The sequence below is a fragment of the Buteo buteo genome, chromosome 30, assembly GCF_964188355.1.
Source record: "Buteo buteo chromosome 30, bButBut1.hap1.1, whole genome shotgun sequence".
Classification (NCBI taxonomy): Eukaryota; Metazoa; Chordata; class Aves; order Accipitriformes; family Accipitridae; genus Buteo; species Buteo buteo.
The window spans coordinates 409,882-435,905 of record NC_134200.1 but is presented as its reverse complement, the minus strand read 5'-3'; the positions used below and the strand labels follow the sequence as shown (position 1 = coordinate 435,905).

At 58.5% G+C, this 26,024-nt stretch overlaps 2 protein-coding genes and 1 non-coding gene across 11 annotated transcripts; 2 read left to right on the top strand and 1 right to left on the bottom strand.

Annotated features, from left to right (window-relative positions):
- Positions 1-1,378: 1,378 nt before the first annotated feature.
- NDRG2 (NDRG family member 2) lies at positions 1,379-25,994 on the bottom strand. 9 transcript variants are annotated; one of them, XM_075018607.1, is made up of 24 exons: positions 25,943-25,994; positions 25,772-25,813; positions 22,957-23,062; positions 22,642-22,762; positions 21,487-21,549; positions 21,292-21,352; positions 21,001-21,087; positions 19,904-19,960; positions 19,104-19,198; positions 18,739-18,783; positions 18,596-18,647; positions 18,414-18,461; positions 18,282-18,317; positions 17,734-17,785; positions 17,557-17,595; positions 13,854-16,821; positions 12,841-12,960; positions 11,453-11,596; positions 10,280-11,321; positions 9,872-10,036; positions 9,285-9,763; positions 9,032-9,193; positions 6,668-8,861; positions 3,773-6,280 (listed from the first exon to the last, which is right to left on the bottom strand). In XM_075018607.1, exons 2-16 carry the CDS (start codon positions 25,808-25,810, stop codon positions 16,688-16,690), a joined length of 1,035 nt encoding a protein of 344 aa, XP_074874708.1. In that variant the 5' UTR covers positions 25,811-25,813; positions 25,943-25,994; the 3' UTR covers positions 3,773-6,280; positions 6,668-8,861; positions 9,032-9,193; positions 9,285-9,763; positions 9,872-10,036; positions 10,280-11,321; positions 11,453-11,596; positions 12,841-12,960; positions 13,854-16,687. The 9 variants fall into 9 exon arrangements, with proteins under 9 accessions (XP_074874707.1, XP_074874705.1, XP_074874706.1 ...); XM_075018609.1 differs by lacking the exon at positions 17,557-17,595; XM_075018608.1 differs by lacking the exons at positions 17,557-17,595; positions 25,772-25,813; positions 25,943-25,994 and adding an exon at positions 24,615-24,929.
- Positions 3,094-3,179, top strand: LOC142025941 (small nucleolar RNA SNORD45). Its single transcript, XR_012648737.1, has one exon. It is a non-coding gene; the product is annotated as a small nucleolar RNA SNORD45 (small nucleolar RNA).
- On the top strand, positions 6,860-13,678 carry LOC142025891 (Fc receptor-like protein 5). The gene is made up of 8 exons (XM_075018589.1): positions 6,860-6,976; positions 8,012-8,050; positions 9,103-9,405; positions 9,646-9,948; positions 10,204-10,515; positions 11,377-11,673; positions 12,876-12,977; positions 13,345-13,678. The coding sequence occupies exons 1-8, from the start codon at positions 6,946-6,948 to the stop codon at positions 13,425-13,427; spliced, it is 1,470 nt and encodes a 489-aa protein (XP_074874690.1). The 5' UTR covers positions 6,860-6,945; the 3' UTR covers positions 13,428-13,678.
- Positions 25,995-26,024: the final 30 nt, after the last annotated feature.

The window sequence follows — 26,024 nt, the reverse complement described above, 5'->3', positions numbered from 1 at the left end:
ACCACGTCTCAAAGTGCCTCGTCTACGCGCTTTTGGAACCCCTCCAGGGATGGTGACCCCACCGCTTCCCTGGGCAGCCTGTTCCAACGCCCTAGAACCCTTCCAGTAAAGGATTTTTTTCTAATATCCAAACTAAACCTCCCCTGGCGCAACTTGAGGCCATTTTCTCTCCTCTTACCCCTAGTTACTTGATAGTAGAGACCAGCACCCACCTCACTACACCCTCCTTTCAGGTAGTTGTAGAGAGCGATCAGGTCTCCCCTCACCCTCCTCTTCTCCAGACTGAACAGCCCCGGTTCCCTCAGCGGCTCCTCGTAAGTTCTCCAGACCCTTCTCCTCGTTCTCCAGGCCCCTCACCACCTTGGTTGCCCTTCTCTGGACACGCTCCAGCACCTCAACGTCTTTCCCGTAGCGAGGGGCCCAAAACAGAACCCAGGACTCGAGGTGTCACCTCACCGGTGCCCAGTACAGGGGGACAACCACCCCCCTGCTCCCGCTGGCCACACCATTTCTGATAGAGGCCAGGATGCCGTTGGCCTTCTTGGCCACCTGGGCACACTGCTGGCTCACCTTCAGCCGGCTGTCGACCAACACCCCCAGGTCTTTCTCTGCCGGGCAGTTTTCCAGCCGCTCTTCCCCAAACCTGTAGCGTTCCATGGATTTGTTGTGACCCAAGCGCAGGACCCGGCACTTGTTGAACCTCATACGATTGGCCTCGTCCCATCGATCCAGCCTCTCCAGATCCCCCTGTAGACCCTTCCTATGTTTGAGCAGATCAACCCTCCCTCCCAACTTGGCGTCGTCGCCAAACTTGCTGAGGGAGCACGCCATCCCCTCATCCAAATCGTTGGTAAAGATATTAAACGGAACCGGCCCCAATACTGAGCCCTGGGGAACACCGCTTGTGACCGGCCTTTTCTCCTGCCTCCAGGATTTGTCAACGTTCTACCAGCCGCAGCTTTGCCAGATTCCCACTCGAGGTGGCTGGAGGCAGTTTTGGGCTGTCCCCACTCGGGACATCTGGTATAACCCCTTGTTCTTGCTCCAAACATAGCCCCATGCCAGCTACCGTGAAGAAAATGATCTAGAGAGGGTTTTGATGCCAGGACAAATGACAATTTGCCAGCTTGGCAGAGCACGGGTGCCTTTTCGAGGCACTCCTGAGACTTTTTGAGATGTCTCGGGAGGGGCAGGCTGGGCTAAAGCTTCTCTCCTCCTCCTCCTCTCCGGGTTCTAGCGGAGCAGCCGGGATTTTTCCGCAAGGACACCCTGGGTCCCGGTCTGCTGTCCTGCAGGGCAGCAGCACAAACCGGGAATGACACCGTCTGCTCAACACGCTCTGGGTGTTCTCCATGGGAAGGACAGCACGGGACTGGGCTTGTTGTTCCAGCTTTATTAAAAAAACCCCAGATTTATTAAAATACAGCTGTTTTCCAGAGGATTTCACTTCTTCAGGGCTCACCAGGGGCCAGCAGCATCAGTGATCCTGAGGTTGGCATCTCTCTTATCAGGACGAAGATCGCCGCCGGAATCCTGACCAAAAGTTCCGGATCTTTCGCCAAGGGCAGGAGAGCTGCAAGAGAAGGAACCAGAGTAGACGTGACCCCCCCCCGCCCCACTGCCTGCAGAGACCCCCAGGAGTCCCCCCCAAACCACGGCACCCTGCCCAGGCTCCGGTCCCCTGCCCCTCCTCGCCGTCGCAGATATCCCGCGGTTTCTGCCCTCGCTCCGGTTCCTCGGGTGCCGAGCCCTTGCTGCCAACGCGGTGGTGGGACCCTGGGGACCGTAGCCCACCGATGAACCTGATGGCCACCTCTGGCAAGGTGGCTTGGTCTTCTTCCACCCTCTTCTTGTCGTGCACTAACTAGGAGCACGAGGAACTGGTACGGATCCTCCCAAGTTGGCCGGACCAGTATCTCCTCCCAGTAACCCCTTCCCGCGGCGATCTCCGTCTTCCAGAAAGAGCTGGGAGAGGCTCAGACCGCCGCAGGCGGTGGGGGCCCGGAAAATGCTGAGACCCCCCTCTTTCATATTGCCAAGGTCCATATGAGTCAACATTCCCAAAGGGCCATTTTTAAAGCCTAAAACCAAGGATTTTGGCCCTAGAACGGGGCTTTGGACCCTACAAATGGGTCTTTGGACGCTCAATGCCTTGGACATTAAGGAAATGAGGCTTTGAGCCCGAAGTGAGGAGTTTGTACCTTAAAATGAGGGTTGGGACCCTACAATTGAAGTCTTTCAACCCTAGAATCAAAGCTTTGGACCCTAAAAATGAGGCTTTGGGACCGAAGCATGAGGCTTTGAGTCCTAAAAGTGGGGTTTGGACCCTCCAAATGAGGGTTTGGACACTCCAGATGCAGCTTGGACCCTAAAAATGCCTGTCTGGATCCTAAAAAAGAGGCTTTGGACCCTGAAAATGAGACTATGCAAACTAACGCTGAGCCTTTGCACCCTAAAAATGAAGGTTTGGGAAACTAAAATGAAGCTTTGGAAGGCAAAACTAAGTTTGGAAAAGTAAAAATAAGGCTTTGGACTGTATAAATTTGGATTTAGACTCTACAAATGAGGCTTTGGTCCTTCCAGATCAGACTTTGGGGCTTAAAAATGATGCTCTGGGCCCTTAAAATGAGTCTCTGAACCTTAAAAACTGACCTTGGAGCTAATAAATTAGTTTTTGTACTCCATATATGTGGGTCTGGACCTTAAAAATCACTGTTTGCACCCCCAAAAGTAGGCTTTGGTCTTTTAAATTTATGCTTTTTGCCCTAAGATTGAGGCTCACATTACAAAAATAAGGGTTTACACTTGGAAAACTCAGGGTTGAATTTTAAAAATGACGCTTTGTAAAGCACAAAATCGTACTTGTTCACCATCGCTACCTCCACGGCAGGTTAAATTTCTCGCCGTCTGTTCTATGGTTTATTTTCCTTCTCACGCAAACCGTGGTGACCAACAGTACCCAAAAAGCTCTGGTGCTCCCAAACGAGGAACGCAGGAACGGCGTTACGAGTAAATAAGGTAGCGTCCCGCTTTAGGAAGAAAGCGTGTTGGATTTGAAACCCTTGGGTAGGACGGGAGGAGCACGTCTTCTTGGGTCAGCGATGAGCGTTGGCACGGTATTATCTGACGTAGAGTTGATGTCTGTCGCCACTTTAGCTCTAGAATTACTCCGAGACCCAGGAAACTCTGTTTTTCCTTAGGCTGCGACCTAAGGGAGTCGAGATAAAGACAGTTTAACGAGTGCAGGGAATAAAAAAGGAAACCAACTGATGTGGCAGCAGAGTGAGCAACAGAGAAGATCTTGGTTCTGCGTAAGCACTGCTCAGCAGTAGCTAAACCGGTTTAAAAAAACAAAAAACCAGCACCGTGCAGGCTGCGATGACAAAAAAATTACCTGTATCCCAGCCAGGCGCAGTACAGAAACCCTTCTGTGCCCGCTCACGATTCTTATTCCTATGAGAAACCCATGAAAAATAGGACATTTGACTCATCGGGGAGAAACGTGAACACGCTCCCGATCTCTGGCTGGCATCTGGCTTTACTCGCGTGACCTAGACAGTACGCACAAGTCTACGCAGTTTCTTCTGCACCGTGGGAAAGGCGTCTCTTGCCTCGGTTTCCAAGGAGAAGCTCCCAAAAGCGGCACCGCAGAGATATTCCTAAAATTCGCTAACTGAGAGTCCACCAGCAGCAAATTCTGCTGACTAACACCGGGCCCGACTCACCCTCCCTAGGAGGAAAACCGTAGATTAAGGGACGCCTGGAAAATAGGACACGAAAAAGCAGACGACGTTTATTGCTAAAACACGCACGTATTTATAATCACATATTCTGCAAAGTCACTGTACACGCGCACAAGCATAAAAAAAAGTCATACCAACTCCACACGCGCATAAACATAGGACATAATTGGTTATACCAACTAAAACACGTGAACCTTGGCTAATTGGCTAAGATAAAGTGCCGAATTGAGATTCTTTGTGCCAAGTTCCCTTTATCGTGCAATGCGCGCCTGTGTTCTTCTAATTGGCATCTTTCTTTTTTTTTTTTTTGTCTTCTTGTTTATTCTGTTCAAGGTCTTCTAAAGGCGTCTGGAATGCTCTTGCGACCGTTAGATAAATACGTGTCCACAACTATTCAGTTGCTAAGGAAGCAAGGTCAAAAAAAAAAAAAAAAATCTGGAAAAACCTGCAATAGTGGCGTGCTCAGTCTGTAAGTGAAATTCAAATAAGTCGTTTGCTTGAACCTTGCAGTTCAGTCCTTTTTTTTTTTTTCCGCAGATGGGTGCTCCCACCGGGCTCCATCGCGGGACCTCGCAGAGAACCAACCCCTTTTTTGTGGAAATCGTGGCTGGCAGGATGGAAACATTTCCCGTCGGTAGAAACGTTCCCCAAGGAATCACGGGCTTTTGCAGTCACAAAGCCCGAAGCCAAGCCCGCTGTCCCCCCAAAACACTCCCCGTCCCCGCTGCCACGTTTTTGGCGCTCCGCTCCCCGCTGTCAGCCTCGGGGAGACACCGGGGCCGGCAAATCCAAGTTCTGGCTTAAAGCCCTCCCGCCGCCTCTCCCCAGACTTTTAATAAGACTAAATCTGGATGCACAGCATCAAAGTAATAAAAAAAATAAAACTTCTCCGTTGCAGTTCACCTTCCTCATCTGTCCATCACCTTCCTCCTTTCTCCTCCCCAATCCGGACACGTTCGGCTTCTTCTTCCACCCTCAGACCCTCCAAGGAAAACTCCGGCGGCAGGTTCCACCTTCCCAGAAGGTCGGGGACGCTGTGAGACAAGAGGGGGACACCGAGGAGCAGCTCCCTGCCTGTGCGGCTCCTGGAGTTGGGGTCCGGGGGACATTTCTGGGGGTCCCGGTGAAGAAGGAAACGCTGGGGGGAAGGGGTTGGCTCGGGGGATGGGGCAGGAGAGAGCGGGGCTGAGCGTTGCGTCTTGGAGCCCACCGGTGACGATGACAACGTTGAGTCTTGGAGCCCACTGGTGACGATGATCACGTTGTGCCTTGGAGCCCACTGGTGACGATGATCACGTTGAGTCTTCGAGCCCAACAGTGATGGCAACCACGTTGTGCCTCAGGCCCACTGGTGACAATGACCACGTTGTGCCTTGGAGCCCACCAGTGACGATGACCACGTTGAGTCTTTGAGCCCACTGGTGATGATCATCATGTTGTGCCTTGGAGCCCACCGGTGATGATGACCACAGTGAGTCTTGGAGCCCACTGGTGATGACGATCATGTTGAGTCTTTGAGCCCAAGGGTGACGGCAACCACGTTGTGCCTCAGGCCCACTGGTGACGATGACCACATTGAGTCTTGGAGCCCACTGGTGACGATGACAACGTTGAGTCTTGGAGCCCACTGGTGACAATGACAATGTTGAGTCTTGGAGCCCACCGGTGACGGTGACCACGTTGAGTCTTTGAGCCCACTGGTGATGATGATCACGTTGTGCCTTGGAGCCCACCGGTGACGGTGACCACAGTGAGTCTTGCAGCCCACCGGTGATGATGACCATGTTGAGTCTTCAAGCCCAACGGTGACGGCAACCATGTTGTGCCTCAGGCCCACCGGTGACGATGACCACGTTGAGTCTTGGAGCCCACCAATGATGACCTCATTGCCTCCTGGAAGCCCCTTAGTGACAATGACGACGTCACGTCTTGGAGCCCTCAACTCGCCTTCCAAGAACTTCCCAACCTCCCACACCACCAGGAATTCAGGAGAGGGGCACGACACGGAGCCAGGGATGATTCATTACCCTTCGTCTCACCACCGACGGTCCTCCAGAACTTCCCATTTCAACCCGTCGCCTGGATTTCAATGGTTTTCAAAAAAAAAAAAAACCCGGACAACTCCTCGCTAAAAACTATGAGTCACCATTTCATCGGAAACAGGGAAGCCAGGAAGAACTGTGCAAGGGGTTGACTTGCGAAAGCGAAGTTCTGCCTCATGGATGAGGTTCCTCAAGAATTGGGAAGTAAAACTTGTATTTATTTCCTCCGACCGGATCGGTAAACTGAGAGGTCAGCAGATGCTACCGAGGGGAGGAAGGGTTATTTCTGGTCCTCGCGGTTGCGTCAGGCCGGGTTGTGTTTTTTTTGGTCGCTTTAACAACCAAAGAACCTCTGAAATAAGATGGACCCACCACAGTGACCGCGCGGGCGACCGGGCGACAAGTCCCTGCTCGCTCAAACGAGGTTGGCTGGAGCCTCTTCTCCGGGATGGGTTGAGCCATCGCTCCCCAGATATTTATCGTGGTCATCTGTGCCTGAGGACAATCACTAAAAGTCACTTTTTAACCCCATTTAGAAGGCCCACCACATCCCGGCCGCTCCGTAAAGACCTGAGCCGCCCGTTTTCACCCTTTTTCTCACCCCAAAAAACCTCTTCTGGAGCCTCAAAGAAGCTCCAGCTAGTTAAACCAACCAAATTCGGGGTTATCCCCTCAAAACCAAGCTCAAAACTAGGCATCCAACCAAAACGGTGCACCATCACCGGTGTCTTCCTGCAGGCTGGGGACAAGCCAAGAGCTCCAGTTGAGAATCGGCCAACGGAGGCAAACTGGGAGCGGCCTTTCTCCCAACTTTGGGTGTTTTTTTCTTCCTCCCCCCCCAAAAAACGCATCTCCCGCACCCAATTTTGAGGCCAAACCCACCCCGTCGCTGATGGGGCAGCCGAAAGCGGTGAGAAATCCCAGCGCGACACCCAAAGGGGACACCGGCGACACCAAGGAGATGCTCGGATCGACCGTGACCGTGGAGAAGATGTTGCAATTTTTTGGTTCATTTGGTTTTGGGTTTTTTTTTTCCCCTTTTTCTGTTGGTTTCCGCCGTTCCGTAGCAACCGGGCTCATGTGACGGCCGTGCCACCAGGCTGGACCGAAGGGGAAGGAGATGTTCTTGTCATCACAGAAAGAGGAGGACACCACCCGAAATGGGGCCCCTTCGCCTCGTCCCTCTGCTCGGTGAGTCCTCCTCCTCCTCCTCCTCCTCCTCCTCTCCATACGCGTCCATCCCTCTCTTTTTTCCCTATCCCTTCCTTTTTCCACCCGTTTCCGTGCCCACTGGGCCAACTCCTCCCTCCTTCCTCCGTCTTTCTACATCAATTTCTCCGACTCTTCCCTTTTTTCTGCACTTTTCTTCCCCGTATCCTCATCTCTTTCCCCCAACATTCACTTTCTTCCCCCATTTCTTCACTTTTTTCCCCAATTTCTTTGCTTTTTTCCCCATTTCTTTGCTATTTTCCCCCTCTTTTCCCTCCCATCCCACCATTCCTCCTCCATCAGTCGTCATCGGGGCCGTGACTTCTTTGGTCCTTTGCGATTCGTGTTTTGCATTCGATCACTTTTGGCTTTGTCTAAATATCACCTCAGTCTCCCTTTTTTTGTTTGGGTTTTTTTCTTTTTCTTATTATTTTTCTTTTTCTCAGGTTTTTCTTTTCCTTTATCTTTCTTCCCTTTTTTTCTTTTTCCTTTCACTTTTTTACCTTTCCTTGTTTTTTCTTTTTCTTATTCTTTTTCTTCTCTTTCTTCTGTCTTTTTTCCTTTACCATTTTGTTTCTTTTCCTTTTTTCTTTCTTTTTCCTTCCCTTTCCCTTTTTCTTTTCCTTTTTTCATTTGCCTGTTTTCATTTTTCCTTTTTCATTTTTCCTTATTCATTTTTCTTCTTTTTTTAATTTTTCTTTTCCTTTTTCATTTCTTTTCCTTTTTAAAATTTTTTTCTTTTAATTTCTTGGTTTTGTTTTTTTTTTTAATTTTTCCTTTTCCTTTGTCCTTTTCCTTTCCCTTTTTTCTTTTTCCTTCTTAATTTCTCCTTTTCATCCTTCTTCCTTTCCCCTCCTCGCCTTCTTTCTCTTTCTCTCTCCCACCCTTCCTTCCCTCCTCCACGTCAATAAACCCGTATTTCCTCCCCCCTTCCCCCTTCCTCCTGCTCTTCCCCACCCTTTCGGCACTTCCCCCCCCATCATCCTCCTCTCTCACTCATCTCTTTCTCTCTTCCAGCCTCCCTCCAGATACTTCTCCCACTGGGATCACCTGCAGGTAACAAATTTGGGGGGGACACAACTCATTTCCACCTCCCCGCTGGGTCACGTGACCATCTGGACCCCTCTGACCACCCAAATCGCCATCTTTTACCCCAAAACCCCACACACCTCAGTGCTAAACCCACCGAGGTCTCACCTCGGGAGTCACCCAACCACCCGAGCCGACGAGGCTCGTGGCGGAACAAACCCCCCAGTTGGTTTGACCGTGGGCACAATGGGTTGGTGGGACATCGATGACGATCCAGGTGATGAAATCTCCTCCCTCCACCAAAATATCAATTTTGAGGTGAACTGGGTGGTTTCTGCTCCTCTCTGAGCTCCTCCAGCCACCAAAATACCAATTTTGAGAAGAATCGGGTGGTTTCTGCTCCTCTCTGAGCTCCTCCAGCCACCAAAATATCAATTTTGATGTGAATTGGGTGGATTCTTCTCCATCTGCTCCTCTCTGAGCTCCTCCAGCCACCAAAATACCAATTTTGAGGTGGATCGGGTGGTTTCTGCTCCTCTCTGAGCTCCTCCAGCCACCAAAATACCAATTTTGAGGTGAATCGGGTGGTTTCTGTTCCATCAGCTCCTCCATCCACCAAAATATCAATTTTGATGTGAATTGGGTGGATTCTTCTCCATCTGCTCCTCTCTGAGCTCCTCCATCCACCAAAATATCAATTTTGAGGTGAATTGGGTTGTTTCTCCTCCATCTGCTCCTCTCTGAGCTCCTCCAGCCACCAAAATACCAATTTTGAGAAGAATCGGGTGGTTTCTGCCCCACCTGGTCCAAGCTTGGCTTCTCGGCCCAGTCGATAGCTCTGGTAGGACAAATAACCCATGAAAGCCGCCCAACCCCGCCCCTCCTCGAGGAGCATTTTGGGGTGGAAACCTTCATTTGACCTAAATAATTCGGGGCCCTCAAAAAGATCTCCCCCACCTCGGCACCAAGGCGACGGCGGCGGTCGCGTCCAACCAGGTCCCACCTCACCTCAAAGGCTCGGCGACATCTCCCAGCTCCCACCTGCGGCGCGTAGACTCACTTTCTCCCCTCCTCCCCAGACCTTCCTCCTCCTCCTCCCAACATCACCGCCACGCCGGAAAAAACGCAGTATCTCATCGGAGACACCGTCTCCATCCGATGCGTGGCTCCCTGGTCGAAGGACCGGATGCAAGGTTTTCAGTTTTTGGGGACAAGCGGCTGGGCCGTGGACGTCAGGACGTCGAGGAGGAGCTACACCTACCGCTTCAACATCACGGGGCCGAAGGACGGGGGGTTGCACGCTTGCACGTACACCGTCATCAACCGGTTCCGCCGACCCGTCCGCTCCCAGGAGAGCAGCTTCATCTTCCTCAGCGTTAAAGGTAGGTGAGACGTTGCCCCCTTTGCCTCCTCCCCCCTCGACTTCTCCATCCCACCGCCGTCCATCGGCACGTACTTTCCTCCGAGCCCCGAACGGGCACTTTTTCTCCCGAAATTTGAACGTCGCGAAGCCAAATTCACCGCCTCAACTCCCCGTTGAGGTCCGCGGAGACGGAACTGGGTTGGCGGAAGAGCTGAGCCCTTAAAAACGCCGATTTGGGGGTTTCTTCTTTCACCTTCAGACCATCCGCCTCAACCCACGTTGGCCTTGAATTCTTCAACCGGCGTCACGATCGAAGGCCAACCTCTCGTCTTCCTCTGCACGGCCCCGGCAGGGGATGCGGAGCGGAGGTTTCATTTCTACAAGAAGAAGGTCGAGGTCACCAACTGGGGCAATTCAAACTCGAGCTACATCGAAGCTCGCTTCCAGGTGGAGAAGAGCAGCCAGAACGACACCGGCAACTTCACCTGCGGTTACGACGAGAAAACCGAAGGCCGCTGGATCCCGTCCTACCGCAGCCAAGCCGTGGAAGTCCTCGTGAAAGGTAGCGGCACAGTTTTGGGGACGAATCCAGCCTTTCCGGGCGCACGGGGAAGGGGCCGCCGGCTCGGGGAAGCGACCACAACACCCGTCTAGGTTACCGTGACGCCTCGGTTTGGCTTGCGTTGACTGGAAGCCAAGCTTTGGCCGCCTCTTCCTCCCGCCCCGCCTAAACCCCCACCCGTGCACCCAACGGTTGGTCTTCCCTCGCCCAGAATTGCCATTATTCAGGTGTTTTTCCCCCAATTTTTCTCCCCAGAGCCCGCTTCGGCTCCCCGCTTGGGAGTAGACCCTCCCTCAGGGGTGGTGAGCGAAGACCGCCCCTTACGTCTCACCTGCGTCACCTCCAGAGACGACTTCAGGCTGAGGTTTGGCTTCTACAGGAACGGGGTGAAGATCCCACCAGGCCAAGCGGGCTCAATAACCAGGGATGCTGGGAATTCCTCCGAGCTCCTCTTCCCGCAAAGCCCCAGGAGCTTCAGCGGGAAATTCAGCTGCGAGGTGGAGGAGGAGGTGGGCGGGACGTGGGTGCCGTCACCCCAAAGCGAAGCCGTGGACGTTACCGTGAAGGGTAGGTCTGCCCTGGGGTCTCCCAGCGAGGGGTGGGGGTCTTCAGAAATTTACCCTCAAATTCAGGCCAAAGATTCCAAAATTGGGGAAAACAGTAGGGGAAAAATGGTTGAAACCAGCCGGTTTTCATCCCTCTCCCACGGAGGACAACCGAAATCGCTTAAACGCAGCCTCTGGGTCTTCTGAAATGGCCAACCCCCACCCTCAAAAGCTGTTCCCGAGCGCCGAGGTCTTGGTGGACCCGCAGGCTCGCCAAAATGAGGTGGCAGATGAGTTCAGGAGGTTCACGACGATGAGTTTCATCTCATGACGATGAATTTCATCTCCTCGTGACGAGGAGTTTCATTTTCTCGTGACAAGGAGTTTCATTTTCTCACGACGATAAGATTCATCTTCTTGTGACGATGAGTTTCATCTTCTCGTGACGATGAGTTTCATCTCATGATGATGATGAGCTGCATCTTCTCATGAGTTTCATCTTCTCATGACGATGAGTTTCATCTCGTGACGATGAAGTTCATCTTCTCACGACGATGAGTTGCATCTTCTCATGGCATGAGTTTCATCTTCTCATGATGATGAATTTCATTTTCTCGTGACGAGGAGTTTCATCTTCTCATGAGTTTCATTTTCTCATGACAATGAGTTCCATCTTGTGAAGATGAATTTCATCCCCTCGCGACGATGCTTTTCATCGTCTCGCGACGACGAGCTCCATCTTTTGGTGACGATGCGTTTCGCCTCGCGACGATGAACTTCATCTCCTCGTGAGGATGAGTTCCATCTTTCCGCGGTGATGACCTTCACCTTTGTGTGAAGATGACTTCGCTTCTCTCCCAACCCATCTTCCCTGTCTCACCAGATTGTCCCTCCCAGCCTGCTTTGCTCCTGGACCCCCCATCCGGAGAAGTCGTTGACGGCAACCCCTTGCTCCTCACCTGCGTGGCCAACGGCCCCACCGCCCAACGGAAATTTTTCTTCTACAAAGACGGCGCCGAGCAATTTTCGGAGATGGCCACGAAGGACCGCTCGCTCTACAACATCCCCGAGGCCACAGACACCGTCGCCACCGGCCAGTTCACCTGTCGGTACGAGGAGAGGGTCAGCGATACGTGGATCTCGTCGCCGTTCAGCCAAACCATGATGGTCCTCACGCAAGGTGAGGTCCTCCTGCCCACCCAACCCATGTCCTGAAGACCTCGGGGACCTTCACGTTGCTCGCAAAGTCTTGGGGAGGGGGGTGAGGGACGTCATTGGCTGGAAAAACCTTCTGATGGCACACAGGTGCCCCAAAATTGGGGGAAAATGGGGTTTTTTGGAGGTGGATGGGTGGATCCCATCCCCTTTCAGCCAAACTATGATGGTCCTCACGCAAGGTAAGGTCCTCCTGCCCACCCAACCCATGTCCTGAAGACCTCGGGGACGTTCACGTTGCTCGCATGGTCTGTGTCAAGCTTGGGGGGGGTTGTGAGGGACCTCATTGGCTGGAAAGACCTTCTGATGGCACACAGGCGCCCCAAAATTGGGGGAAAATGGGGTTTTTTGGAGGTGGATGGGTGGATCCCATCCTCGTTTGGCCAAACTATGATGGTCCTCATGCAAGGTGAGGTCCTCCTGCCCACCCAACCCATGTCCTGAAGACCTCGGGGACCTTCACGTTGCTCGCAAAGTCTTGGGGAGGGGGGTGAGGGACGTCATTGGCTGGAAAAACCTTCTGATGGCACACAGGCGCCCCAAAATTGGGGGAAAATGGGGTTTTTTGGAGGTGGATGGGTGGATCCCATCCCCTTTCAGCCAAACTATGATGGTCCTCACGCAAGGTGAGGTCCTCCTGCCCACCCAACCCATGTCCTGAAGACCTCGGGGACGTTCACGTTGCTCGCATGGTCTGTGTCAAGCTTGGGGGGGGTTGTGAGGGACCTCATTGGCTGGAAAGACCTTCTGATGGCACATCGGGGCCCAAAATTGGGGGAAAATAGGGTTTTTTGGAGGTGGATGGGTGGATCCCATCCTCGTTTGGCCAAACTATGATGGTCCTCATGCAAGGTGAGGTCCTCCTGCCCACCCAACCCATGTCCTGAAGACCTGGGGGATCTTCATGTTGCTTGCAAAGTCCTGGGGAGGGGGTTGAGGGATGTCATTGGCTAAAAAGACCTTCTGATGGCACATCGGGGCCCAAAACTGGGAGAAAATGGGTTTTTTTGGAGGTGAGGTGGGGCAATTTGGTGTCTCCTGACCTATGGGGTGGACACCAGGTGGACCCCCAACTTGGGGGTCACCAAGAGGGAAAGGGGGAGAACTTGGTGGGGTGGTGGACGTCGCTTACCTGTTTTTTTTGGCGGTCTCTCTTCTTTCAACCAGCCCGGTCTCAGCTCATCCCATTGGTGGCCGGTTGCGCCGCCGGCGCCGCCACGTTGCTCCTGGGGCTCCTATTGGTCGTTTGCTTCTGTCGGAAGCGGAGAGGTGAGCGGTGGGGGTGGAAGATGGACGATGGGTCAGAGTAGAAAAAGATATAAAGTGATATAAAAGGAGGGGAAAGGACGCGGTGACACCCGGGAGAAGAAGCCGTCAGGTTGGGGACCACGCTCTTCTCCTCCACGCCCAAGTCCCCAAAATATTGACTAATCCCAAGCGCCTTCCCCCCAAAACGTCACCCACGAGGGGCGGAGACGGCCCAAAGTCGTCCGAGAAGCCTTCCCGGGTTCTTCAACTGCGGGCAAGGGACCACCCGCCCCTCCAGCGCCAAAGAGGGGGCGGGTTTGGGGGACTTCCCATGAGCCTTTTCAGCTGCCCAAAGGGTTGAAGGAGAAACCCGTCGCTTCTTGACCAGGTGGCGTTCACTGGAAGGGGCTCCACAACAAGGATGACCCAAGCACCTACCCAATGGCCAACGTCAACAGCAGCATCAGCTGACCTTGAAGGCCACCCGGACCCAACCACCTCTCCACGGCGGTGGGGAGAAGGACGAGGACAACCCTTCTCCTTCCAAGCCGCTCGACCCGCCGTTGACTTTGTAGGTCCACCCCGTGCCAGTAAACATCTCCTCGATCCCTTCCCCCGCCCACCTCGCTTCCAAACCTCAAAACTCCGAGCCAAGATGGCCGACGGCGTCGCTTTGGGTCACGGTAACGTCTTCTGGGGAGAGGAACATCTCCGTAGACCCAAACTCATGAGTTTTGAGGGGCGGAAACGGCCGCGAGAGGGCGGGAACGGGCGGCGGCGGGCAGCTCTGGTCTTGATTGGTCAACCAAGTTGGCCAACCCAAGTTTGCTGCCGCCCCACAAGTTGGGGTGGGGGAGGGGAAGGTTGGAGCTCGTTATGGGTCAGCTCTGGTCTTACCTAGTCTTGATTGGACACCTTGGGTCCTCCCTCGTCCTGATTGGACACCTCGGGTCCTCCCTCGTCCTGATTGGACACCTCGGGTCCTCCTTCGTCATGACTGGATATCTCAGGTCCTCCCTCGTCCTGATTGGACATCTCAGGTCCTCCCTCGCCGAGGTTGGTCAAGGCCGTGACGGAAATGTGGCGAGGCCTCTTGCATGGCACCCCAACGTGGCCTCCACCCCCCAACATGGCCTCCTGCCCCCCAACCTCACCTCCTGCCCCCCAACTTTGCTTCCTGCCCCCCAACTTCTCCTCCTGCCCCCCAATTTTGTCTCCTGCCCCCCAACGTGGCCTCCATCCCCCCGACATGGCCTCCTGCCCTCCAAATTCACCTCCTACCCCCCAACTTCGCTTCCTGGCCCCCAATTTGATCTCCTGCCCCCAACATGGCCTCCTGCCCCCCAACTTTGCTTTCTGCCCTCCAATTTGGTCTCCTGCCCCCCAACTTCACCTTCTACCCCCCAACTTCACCTCCTCCCCACCCAATTTGGTCTCCTGCCCCCCAACATGGCCTCCTCCCTCCCAACTTCACCTCCTGCCCCCCAATTTAGTCTCCTGCCCCCCAATTTGGTCTCCTGGCCCCCAACATGGCCTCGTGCCCCCCAATTTAGTCTCCTGCCCCCCAAATTCACCTCCTGTCCCCCTATATGGCCTTCTGCCCTCTAAATTCACCTCCTGCCCCCCAACTTCACCTCCTGCCCCCCAATTTAGTCTCCTGCCCCCCAATTTGGTCTCCTGGCCCCCAACATGGCCTCCTGCCCCCCAACTTCACCTCCTGCCCCCCAACGTGGCCTCCTGCCCCCCAACTTCACTTTCTGCCCCCCAATTTGGCCTCCTGCTCCCCAACATGGCCTCCTGCCCCCCAACTTTGCTTTCTGCCCTCCAATTTGGTCTCCTGCCCCCCAAATTCACCTCCTGTCCCCCTATATGGCCTTCTGCCCTCTAAATTCACCTCCTGCCCCCCAAATTCACCTCCTGCCCCCCAATTTGGTCTCCTGGCCCCCAACATGGCCTCCTGCCCCCCAACTTCTCCTCTTGCCCCTCAATTTGGTGTCCTGCCCCCCTATATGGCCTCCTGCCCCCCAAATTTGCTTCCTGCCCCCCCCCAAATTCACCTCCTGCCCCCTCCTCGGTGCCCCCCCGCCCACTGCGCATGCGCAAACCGGCTCCCTGAGGGGGGGGGGGCGGCGCGGAGCGGTCGCGCATGCGCACAACAGGTCCGGTAGGGGCGGGGGGAGCGGCGCGGAGCGCCCGCGCATGCGCAGACGGACGTAGAGAGGGGAGGGGGAGCGGCGCGGAGCGGCTGCGCATGCGCATAACAGCTCCGTGAGGGGCGGGGGGGAGCGGCGCGGTCGCGCATGCGCAGACCGGCACAGAGAGGGGCGGGGGGGAGCGGCGCGGAGCGCCCGCGCATGCGCAGACTGGCTCCGATAGGGGCGGGGCAGCGGCGCGGAGCGCCCGCGCATGCGCACAACAGGTCCGGTAGGGGCGGGGGGGGGGAGAGCGCAGACCGGCATAGAGAGGGGAGGGGGAGCGGCGCGGAGCGGTCGCGCATGCGCACAACAGCTCCCGTAGGGGCGGGGGGGAGAGAGAGCGCGGCGCGGTCGCGCATGCGCAGGCCGGCTCCCCGAGGGGAGGGGGGAGCGGCGCGGAGCGGTCGCGCATGCGCAGAACAGCTCCCGTAGGGGCGGGGGGGGAGAGAGAGAGAGCGCGCGCGCGAGCGCGCGGCGCGGTCGCGCATGCGCAGACCGGCTCCCCGAGGGGAGGGGGGAGCGGCGCGGAGCGGTCGCGCATGCGCAGACCGGCACAGAGAGGGGAGGGGGGAGCGGCGCGGAGCGGTCGCGCATGCGCAGACCGGCACAGAGAGGGGAGGGGGGAGCGGCGCGGAGCGGTCGCGCATGCGCAGACCGGCACAGAGAGGGGAGGGGGGAGCGGCGCGGGGTGTTCTGCGCATGCGCAGTGAGGGGCGGGGTCCTGCCGGTAACTGGGGAGGGGGGAGGCGCAGGGCGGCGGCCTTTATTAACGGGGGGGGGGGGGGGGGGGATTAAAGGTCACTTCCGGTGCTGGCAAGGCTGTCACGGCGGTGTCAGGGGTCAGAGGTCACTCCGGCGGAGGTGCAGGTCACGGGTTGTAGCGGGGGGGGGACGGGACTGGGAGATACTGGGAGGAACTGGGGGGAACTGGGAGATACTGGGAGGAACTGGGGGGGATCCCAGGGAGTGTTTGGGGGGTACTGGGAGATACTGGGGGGGTTGGGAGAGTATTTGGGGCGTACTGGGAGGGACTGGGGGGGGATTGGGGGGGGATTGGGGGGTACTGGGAGGCACTGGGAGGTACTGGGGGGGTCCCAGAGGGGTTTGGGGGGGCACTGGGAGATACTGGGGGTGACTGGGAGGGACTGGGAGGAACTGGGGGGGAGCTCAGGGAGTGTTTAGGGGGGAACTGGGAGATACTGGGAGGAACTGGGGGGCTTGGGGGGCTTGGGGGGGGGTTCTGGAGGGTGTTTGGGGTGGTACTGGGAGGCACTGGGGGGTACTGGGAGATACCGGGGGGATCCCAGGGAGTGTTTGGGGGGGGCACTGGGAGATACTGGGGGTGACTGGGAGGGACTGGGGGGGGATTGGAGGGGGACTGGGAGGGGTTGGGGGGTGCTGGGGGGGGACTGGGAGGGACTGGGGGCTCCTCGGGGTGTTGTCCGGGGGAGGCGGTTCTTCAGCGAGGGGCGGGGCAGGGCGGGTTTTTTTTTTTTGGGGGGGGGGAAGGGCGTGTCTTCCCCGGCTCCCCTCCAATTAGGGGGCGGGGGGGGCCCCGCCCGCGCTGCCGCGGGACAGGCTGCGGCCCCGCCCCCCCTCCCCCGCCCCGCCGGCCCCGCCCAGGGAGGACGTGCGGGAACGGGAGAGACGCGTCATGGCCGACGCCGCCACTGCCGGGAGGGGAGGGGCCGGCGTCAGGGGCACGCCCACACGCCCCCCCCCAGACATGCCCCCACGCCCCTGGACACACCCTCTTGCCCCACCCTTTGGCCACGCCCCTTCTGAGTCACACCCGCCCACCCTGTGCTGCCTAGGGAGAGGGAAGAGCTGCCTCAAGCCACGCCCCCAGCTCTCTAAGCCACGCCCCTTGTCATTATACCACGCCCCTTGCCTTAGGCCACGCCCCCAGGCAAGCCCACCCGTGCCCCCCAGCCAGTGGGGTTAGGGGTGTTCCAGGCAACGCCCCCAGTCTCTAAGCCACGCCCCCAGACTCTAAACCACGCCCCCTCCCTTTAGGCCACGCCCCTGCCAAGACACAGGGGCGGGGCGGCAGTGGGGTGTGTGCCGGGCCACGCCCAGGGATGTTAAGCCACGCCCCCAGCTCCTAGACCCTCCCACCCCCTTAAGCCACACCCCCCGCACCAATGCCACGCCCCCAGTGGGGTTAGTGCAAAGCGGGTGGGGCAGACCACGCCCCCTGGTTGGAAGGCCACGCCCCCTTCAGACCACACCCCAGGTCACGCCCCTCCCCCCGTGCACCACCCCGTTAGGGAGGAAGAGCCTGTGACATCACACGTGACCTCACACGGGGGGGGGGTGGGGGAAGGGGGCGGTGCCGTCACACGTGGGCGGGGAAGGATGGGTGTGGCCTCACGCGTGACATCACTGATGACATCACCCCCTACCTGACCCCGCACGGCGCTGCCGGTCCAGGACATGGGGGACTGGGGGGGGGGGGGCAGGGGGGGAGGAGGGGGCGGGGCGTTACTGCTGCCCTCCGTGAATATTAACGAGCCCCCTCGTGACTATGAACGAGCCCGCTCATGAATATTAACGAGCCCCGCCCGGGGGGCATTACTCACTGTAGCCCATCCCCTGCACGAAGTACTTGAAGGCCTCCGTCAGCTTGGCCGGCTGCGGGGAGGGGGCGGGGCCTGGGGTCAAGGCCACGCCTGCCCAGCCACCCCCACCCCCTCAGGCCACGCCCAGACCCTCTTTGGCCACACCCACCCCCTTTGCCAGGGGGAGAGGGAGGGGCCCTCCCTGCCCTCCCTGCCCTCCCTGCCCTCAGGTACCGGTGACCTCTGACCCCCCGTGACCGCCGACCCCCGTGACCTCTGACCCCTGTGACCCCTGACCCCCATGGCCTCTGACCCCATGATCTCTGACCCCCTGTGACCCCTGACCCCCCATGACCTCTGACCCCATGACCTCTAACCCCCTGTGACCCCTGACCCGGTGACCTCTGACCCTAACCGCCTCCCATGACCCCCCCGACCCCGCCTTGCCCCTCCGTGACCCCTCCCACCCTGCCAGTCCCCTTTGACTTCTGACCCCTGACCTTTGACTTAGAGCCCCGCCCCTTGACCCCACCCCATGACCTTTGCCCCCCCGTAACCTCTGACCTCACCTGGGCAAGCTGGGGTTGGCCCCCTCCGTCAGCCATCTGCAAGAGAGTGGGCGGGGTCAGGGGGCCAAAGGTCAGGGTGGGGGTCAGGGGGTCGAGGGTCAGGGGGGTCGAGGGTCAGGGGTCAAAGGTCACCTTGAGGAAGGAAGTCTGTGTGGGGTCAAGCTTGGCGTTGCACTCCACCTGGGGGCGTGTGTGTGTGTGTCACGTGACCTCACCGGTGAGGTCAGGTGACCTCACCTGGGGGGGTGGGGTGGGGTCATGTGACCCATCCTGGGGTCACCGGGTGGGGTCAGGAGTCAAAGGTCGTGGCTCACCACAGCGTCCTCGTGGGGGGAGTTGTCACCCACCACCAGCAGGACCGGGCAGCTGGGGGGGGGGGGGGCAGAGGTCAGAGGTCAGGGTGGGGGCAGGGCAGGGTCAGGGGTCAAAGGTCACCGCGGGGTCAGAGGCCACTCACCGCAGGCTGCCGGCCCCGCTGCGCTCCAGGCCCAGGTCCCCGCGGCTGGGGGGCGGGAGGGGGAGGGCTGGCACCAGTACGGACCAGTACGGACCAGTACAGGCCAGTATGGACCAGTATGGGCCAGTACAGACCAGTATGGACCAGTATGGGCCAGTATGGACCAGTATAGGTCACTTGGGTTCCCTCCCAGTTCATTCCCAGTTCCCCCCAGTATCTCCCAGTATACACCAGTTCCCCCCCAGCCCCTCCCAGCCCCTCCCAGGCCCCTCCCAGGCCCCTCCCAGTTCCCCCCCAGCCCCTCCCAGGCCCCTCCCAGCCCCTCCCAGTCCCCCCCAGTCCCTCCCAGTATCCCCCGGTCCCACCTGTTGTACATGGCCCACAGCAGGGGGGCGTTGGGCGTCGCCCCCAGCCGCTCCCGCCCCTCCCGCACCGGGGGAGGGGCGGCCGCCAGCTCCTCCTGGGGGGCGGGACAGAGAGCGCTGCGACCCCCCAAGTAACCCCCGGACCCACAAGTGCCCCCCCAGCCCCATAAGTGAACCCCCCAACCCATAAGTGCCCCCCCAGCCCCATAAGTGCCCCCTGGGACCCACAAGTGACCCCCCAGCCCCATAAGTGCCCTCTGGGACCCACAAGTGACCCCCAGCCCCATAAGTGACCCCCCGACCCATAAGTGACCCCCAGCCCCATAAGTGACTCTCAGCCCCATAAGTGCCCCCTGGGACCCATAACTGCCCTCCTGGGACTCTCAAGTGCCCCCCCCAGACCCATAAGTGACCCCCTGGGACCCACAAGTGCTCCTTGGGACCCACAAGTATCTCTCTCAGACCCCCAACTGACCCCCCCGAGACCCACAAGTGCCCCCCCAGCCCCATAACTGACCCCCCCCCCGGCCCCACAAGTGCCCCCAGGGGCCCCCAAGTGCCCCCCCAGACGCCCAACTGACGCCCCCAGACCCACAACTCAGTTCCTGGGACCCACAAGTGCCCCTCGGGACCCATAACTGACCCCCCCCCAGCCCCACAATTGCCCCCAGGGACCCCCAAGTGCCTTCTTGGGACCCATAACTGACCCCCCCCAGCCCCCCAAGTGCCCCCTGGGACCCATAAGTGCCCCCCAGCCCCATAAGTGCCCCCTGGGACCCATAAGTGCCCCCCCGCCCCACCTGGGTGAAGAGATGGGCCAAAATCATCTCGGTGGTGGAGGACGTCAGCCCCGACAGCTGCGGGTGGGGAGAGCACCCGTGGGACCCACGGCGACCCACGGGGACCCACAGGGACCCATAGGAACAGGGCGACCCACAAGTGACCCATGGGAGACCCATAGGGACGAGGTGACCCACAAGTGACCCATAAGTGACCCATGGGAGACCCATAGGGACAGAGCGACCCATAAGTGACCCATAGGGACCCACAGGTGATCCATAGGGACCCATAGGGGGACAGAGCGACCCACAAGTGACCCATAGGAGACCCATAGGTGACCCATAGGGACCCACAAGTGACCCATAAGTGACCCACGGGAGACCCATAGGGACCCATAGGGACAGAGTGACCCATAAGTGACCATAAGTGACCCACAGGGACAGAGCGACCCATAAGTGACCCATAAGTGACCCATAAGTGACCCACAGGGACAGAGTGACCCATAAGTGACCCAAAGTGACCCATAAGGACAAGGCAACCCATAGGAGACCCATAGAGACCCATAAGTGACCCATAGGAGACCCGTAGCACAATGGGGACCCATAGGAGACCCACAAGTGACCCATAGGGACCCATAGGGACAGAATGACCCATAGGTGACCCATAAGTGACCCACAGAAGACCCACAAGGACCCATAGGAACAGGGCGACCCATAAGTGACCCATAGAGGACCCACAAGTGACCCATAGGAGACCCATAGGTGACCCATGAGGACCCATAGGAACAGGGCGACCCATAAGTGACCCATAGGTGACCTATAGGGACCCATAGGGACCCACAAGTGACCCACGGGAGACCCATAGGGACCCATAGGGACAGAGTGACCCATAAGTGACCCATAGGGACCCACAAGTGACCCACAAGTGACCCACAAGTGACCCATAGGGACCCACAAGTGACCCATAAGTGACCCATAGGGACCCATAAGTGACCCACAGGACACCCATAGGCCCCCACGGGGCCCAACCCCAAATGTCACCCCAAAGACCCGCCCCCTTTCCCGGTGCCCCGCCCTCCCCCCCCCCTTTTTTGGGACCCCCCCCCGGCCCCGCCCACCTTGTGCGCCGCCCAATCCATCCACCCCTTGGCGTGGGGGTCGATGTTGATGAGCACCAGCCCCTCCACCGCCTCGGGGTGCAGCAGCTGGGGGAGGGGAGGGGCAAAGGGGCGGAGTCAAACCCAGCCCCACCCACCTGCCTGCCCCATAGCGACCTGCCCCCAGCCCCTCCCGACCCCCGGCGACCTCCCCAAAACCCCCTTCAAGCCCCGCCCTGGCCCCCAAAATACCCCGTAACCCCTCCAAGAGCCCTCCCCTTGCCCCACCCCGCCCTGCCCCGCCCCACTCACCCCAAACTTAGCCAAAACGAAGGCGCCGGCTCCCACCCCCATCCCGATGATGCTGGCGATGCTGAGGGCGGGGGGAGGGGGGGGAAGGGGCGGGTCACGTCGGTCATGACCCCTCGCCCCTCCCCCTCCGAGCCCCTACAGGGGCGGGGCGAGGGAGGCCGCCCCTCCCCCGCCGTGGGGCGCCCCCCAACTTACTTGAGGTACTGGAGGATGCAGGGGATCATCTCGGCCAGTTGCTCCAGGGAGGGGTACTGGTACCTGTGGGGGGCGGGGCAGGGGGGCGGGGTCAAGGGGGTGGGGTCAAGGGGTCACGAGAGGTCATGGGGAGGGGCCAAGGGGGTCAAAGGGGGGAGGCACGGCACGAGGGGTGGAAGGGAGGGGGGCGAGATGGAGCGCGGCGGGGCATTGGGGTCACTTAGGGGTCGGGGGGTCAAGGGGGGTCAACGGGGTCAAGGGGTCAACGGGGGTCAAGGGTCAAGGGGGTGGGCAATGGGGGGAAGGCGTGGCATGGGGGCGGGGTGTTGGCGGAGGGGGGCGAGATGGGGCGCAGGGGGTCAATGAGGGGTCAAGGGGGTCGGTCAGAGGTCAAGGGGTCAATCGGGGGTCAACGGGGTCAAGCTCGGGCTCGGGAGGGGGTTGGGGGGGTCAAGGGCCAATGGGGTGAGAGCGTGGCATGATGGGGTCAAGGAGGGGTCAGTGCGGGGGTCAACGGGGTCGAGGTGGGGCAGAATGGGTCAATGGGGTCAACGGGGTCAACCGCAAGTGTCAAAGGTCAAGGGGAGCCGAGGGGCAGGTTCTCAGGGGGGTTAGTGGGGGTCACGGAAGGTCAATGGGGTCAACGAAGGTCAAGGGGGACCAAGAAAGGTCATCGGGGTCAATGAAGGTCAACGGGGGTCAATGAAGGTCAATAGGGGTCAACTGGGGTCAACAGAGGGATCTTGGGGTCAACGGGGGGTCGGTGAGGTCAACAGAGAGACAACAGGGTTAACTGGGGGGTCAGGGGGGTCAGCTGGGGGTCAACGGGGTTCAGGGGGTCAACGGGGTTGTCAATGGGGTCAACGGGGTGAACTGGGGGTCAATGGGGTCAAAGGAGGGGGAATGGGGTCAACTGGGGGGTCAGTGGGGTCAACTGGGGGTTAGTGGGTTTCAGTGGGTCAACGGGGTCAACTGGGAGGTCGGTGGGGTCAAGTGGGAGGTCCGTGGGGTCAACTGGGGGGTCAACGGGGTCAACTGGGAGGTCAACAGAAGCAGCAGTGGGTGGGGGGGGCGGGGTCAGGTCAGTGGGGCCAGGCGGAAGCGCTTTGGGAGGTCAGAGGGCGGGGCAAGGGGGGGTGGGGCGGGGTCACCAACCCTGCGGGGTAGGGCGGGGCTCCTTCCTCCATGCCGGGCGGGTCCACGTGGACGACGAGGAAGTTCTTGACGATCTCGTGCATCTCGTGGTGGGCAAAGAGGGGGGCGAAACACGACTCGTCTGGGGGGGGGAGGGGCCAGGGGTGGGGGGAGGGGCAGCGATACGGGACCCGCCCTCCGGGAGATTTTTTGGGGGGTGGGGGAGGGGCCGGGAAAGGGGGAGGGGGGAGGATGTGGGGGGCAGGGGGGGGGTTTGGGGAGAGATTGGGGGGGGAGGGGCTGGGAAAGGGGGGGTGGGGGGAGGGGCGGACTCACGGGTGTGGCCGACATCAGGGAAAGTGAGGAGGGCGGGGCGGGCGGGGCGGGGCGCGCCCACCAAGGTGACGTGGACGGCCCCGTAGGGCGTTTCTAAGACTGCCCCCTGCCGGGCGGGAGGACACGGGATTGGACGGGTGGGGAGGGGAGGGGCCTGAGCCCCACCCTTCCTCTGCCACGCCCCCAAATCCCGCCCCGACCCCCCAAAACACTCCCCCGAAACCCCCAAAAACCCTCCCGGAAGCCCAAAAATCCCCCCCTGCGCCCCAAAAGTGGGTCCTGAACCCCCAAAATCCCACCCTGCCCCCCCCAAACACCCCCTGCACCCCAAAATCCCACCCTGCACCCCAAAAATCCCACCCTGCACCCCAAAATCCCACCCTGCACCCCAAAAATCCCACCCTGCACCCCCAAATTTCCCCCCGGAACCCCTAAAATCCTGCCCCGCGCCCCAAAAATCCCACCTTGGACCCCCCAAATCCTCCCCCTGCGCCCCCAAAATCCCCCCCCGCGCCCCAAAAGTGGGTCCCGAACCCCCCAAATCCCTCCTTGCCCCCCCAAAACACCCCCCTGCACCCCAAAATCCCACCCTGGACCCCCAAAATCCCTCCCTGCACCCCAAAATCCCACCCTGGACCCCCAAAATCCCTCCCTGCACCCCAAATTCCCCCCCGGAACCCCCAAAATCCTGCCCTGCACCCCAAAAATCCACCCCTGTGGCCCCCCCAACTCCCACCCTGCACCCCCAAAACTGGCCACGACCCCCCCAAATCCCTCCTTGCACCCCCGAAATCCCACCTTGCACCCCCAAAATCTGCCCATGCCCCCCAAATCCACCCCTATTCCCCCCCAAATCTCCCCCTGCACCCCCAAAATCCCCCCTGCACCCCAAAATCCCACTCTGGACCCCCAAAATCCCACCCTGCGCCCCAAAAATCCACCCTGCACCCCCAAAATCTGGCGATGAACCCCCAAAACCACCCCCCTGCACCCCAAAATCCCACCCTCGACCCCCAAATTCCCCCCCGAACCCCCAAAATCCCTTCCTGCCCCCCAAAACTGGCCACAAACCCCCCAAATCCCTCCCTGCACCCCAAAATTCCCACCCTGCACCCCAAAAATCCACCCCTGCCCCCCCAAAACTGGCCCCTGCAGAAAAAACGGGTCATTTTTGCCCAAAATCGCCCATCCTGACCCCAAAATCCACCCATTTATCCCCCAAATCGCCCATTCCCCCCCAAATTGCCCATTTTTTCTCCAAATTGCCCCGTTAGCCCTAAAATCACTTATTTGGCCCCAAAATGGTCCCTTTCTCCCCCATTTTTCTCTAACTGTGCCCATTTATCCTTAAAATTGCTTATTTGACCCCCAAATCACCTGTTTTCCCCCCAAATTGCCCATTAAGCCACAAAACTGTGTATTTGGCCCCAAAGTTGCCCATTTCCCCCTAAAATCACCTGTTTATGCCTAAAATTGCCCCTTTTGCCCCCAAATTGCCCTTTTATCCCCCAAATCCCCCATTTATTCCCCAAATCCCCCATTTATCCCTAAAATTGCTTATTTGGCCCCAAAATCACCCATTTCCCCCCCCAAATTGTCCATTTCCCCCTAAAATTGCCCATTTATCCCCAAAATCACCCATTTGGCCCCCAAATCACCTGTTTTCCCCTAAAATTGCAGATTTTGGCCTCAAAATTGCCCATTTTCCCTTAAAATTGCGTATTTGGCCTCAAAATTGCCCATTTATCCCCCAAATCCCCCGTTTATCCCCAAAATCACCCATTTGGCCCCGAAGTTGCCCATTTTCCCCACAAATTGCGCATTTGGCCTCAAAATTGCCCATTTTCCCCCCAAATTGCCCATTTGGCCACAAAATTGTGTATTCAGCCCCCAAATTGCCCGTTTATCCCCAAAATTGAGTATTTGGACTCAAAATTGCCTGTTTTCCCCCCAAAATCCCCCAGGTCTCCCCAAATTCACCCGATTCCCCCCCAAATTTCCCATTTATCCCCCAAACTGGCCCATTTGGCCCCCAAATTGCCCATTTTCCCCCCAAAATTGTGTATTTGGCCCTAAAATTGCCCGTTTATCCCTAAAATGGAGTATTTGGCCTCAAAATTGTCCTTTTTCCCCCCCAAATCCCCCAGGTCTCCCCCAAATCCCCCAATTCCACCCGAAATTTCCCATTTATCCACCAAACTGGCCCATTTGGCCCCAAAATCGCCCATTTTCCCCCCAAATTGCCCATTTATCCCCAAAATCGTGTATTTGGCCTCAAAATTGCCCGTTTCCCCCCCCCAATCCCCCACGTCTCCCCAAAAACTCCCAATTTCCCCTGAAATTTCCCATTTATCCCCCAAAACTGCCCATTTGGCCCCAAAATCACCCATTTTCCCCCCAAATTGCCCATTTGGCCCAAAATTGTGTATTTGGCCCTAAAATTGCCCATTTCCCCCCCCAAATTCCCCATTTGGCCCCAAAATTGCGTATCGGGCCCCCAAATCACCCATTTTCCCCCCAGATTGCCCATTTGGCCCAAAATTGTATATTCGTCCCCAAAATCACCCATTTTCCCCCAAAATTCCCCATTTGGCCCCACAATTGTATATTCGGCCCCCAAATCGCCCATTTTCCCCCCAAAATCGCCCGTTTGGCCCCCAAATTTCTTTTCGGCCCCCAAATCGCCTGTTTTCCCCCCAAACCCGCCCGGTTTTTCCCCCCGTTTCGGAGCCCGACTCCGCCCCTTCCCCCCTGTCCCTCCCCCCCGCCCCTCCCCCCCCCGTTCACCCTTTGGGGGGTGGGGGAGGGGTCTCACCTTGGCCTCGGGGGGAGGGGCGGCCTCCTGGAGCTCCATAACCTGGGGGGGGGAGGGGTGGGGGTCAAAGGTCACGACCCCACCCCATTTTTCCCAGGGGTGGGGGAGGGGCGAGGGGGGGATTCCCCCCCTCCCCCCCCCCCAAACAACCCCCCTCCGGGCCGCCCCTACCTGCCACCTTCACTCGCCTTTGCCGAAAACAGCCCCTCCCCCACCCCCCGCCCCTCCCCCCACCCCCGCGGCCCCGCCCCCG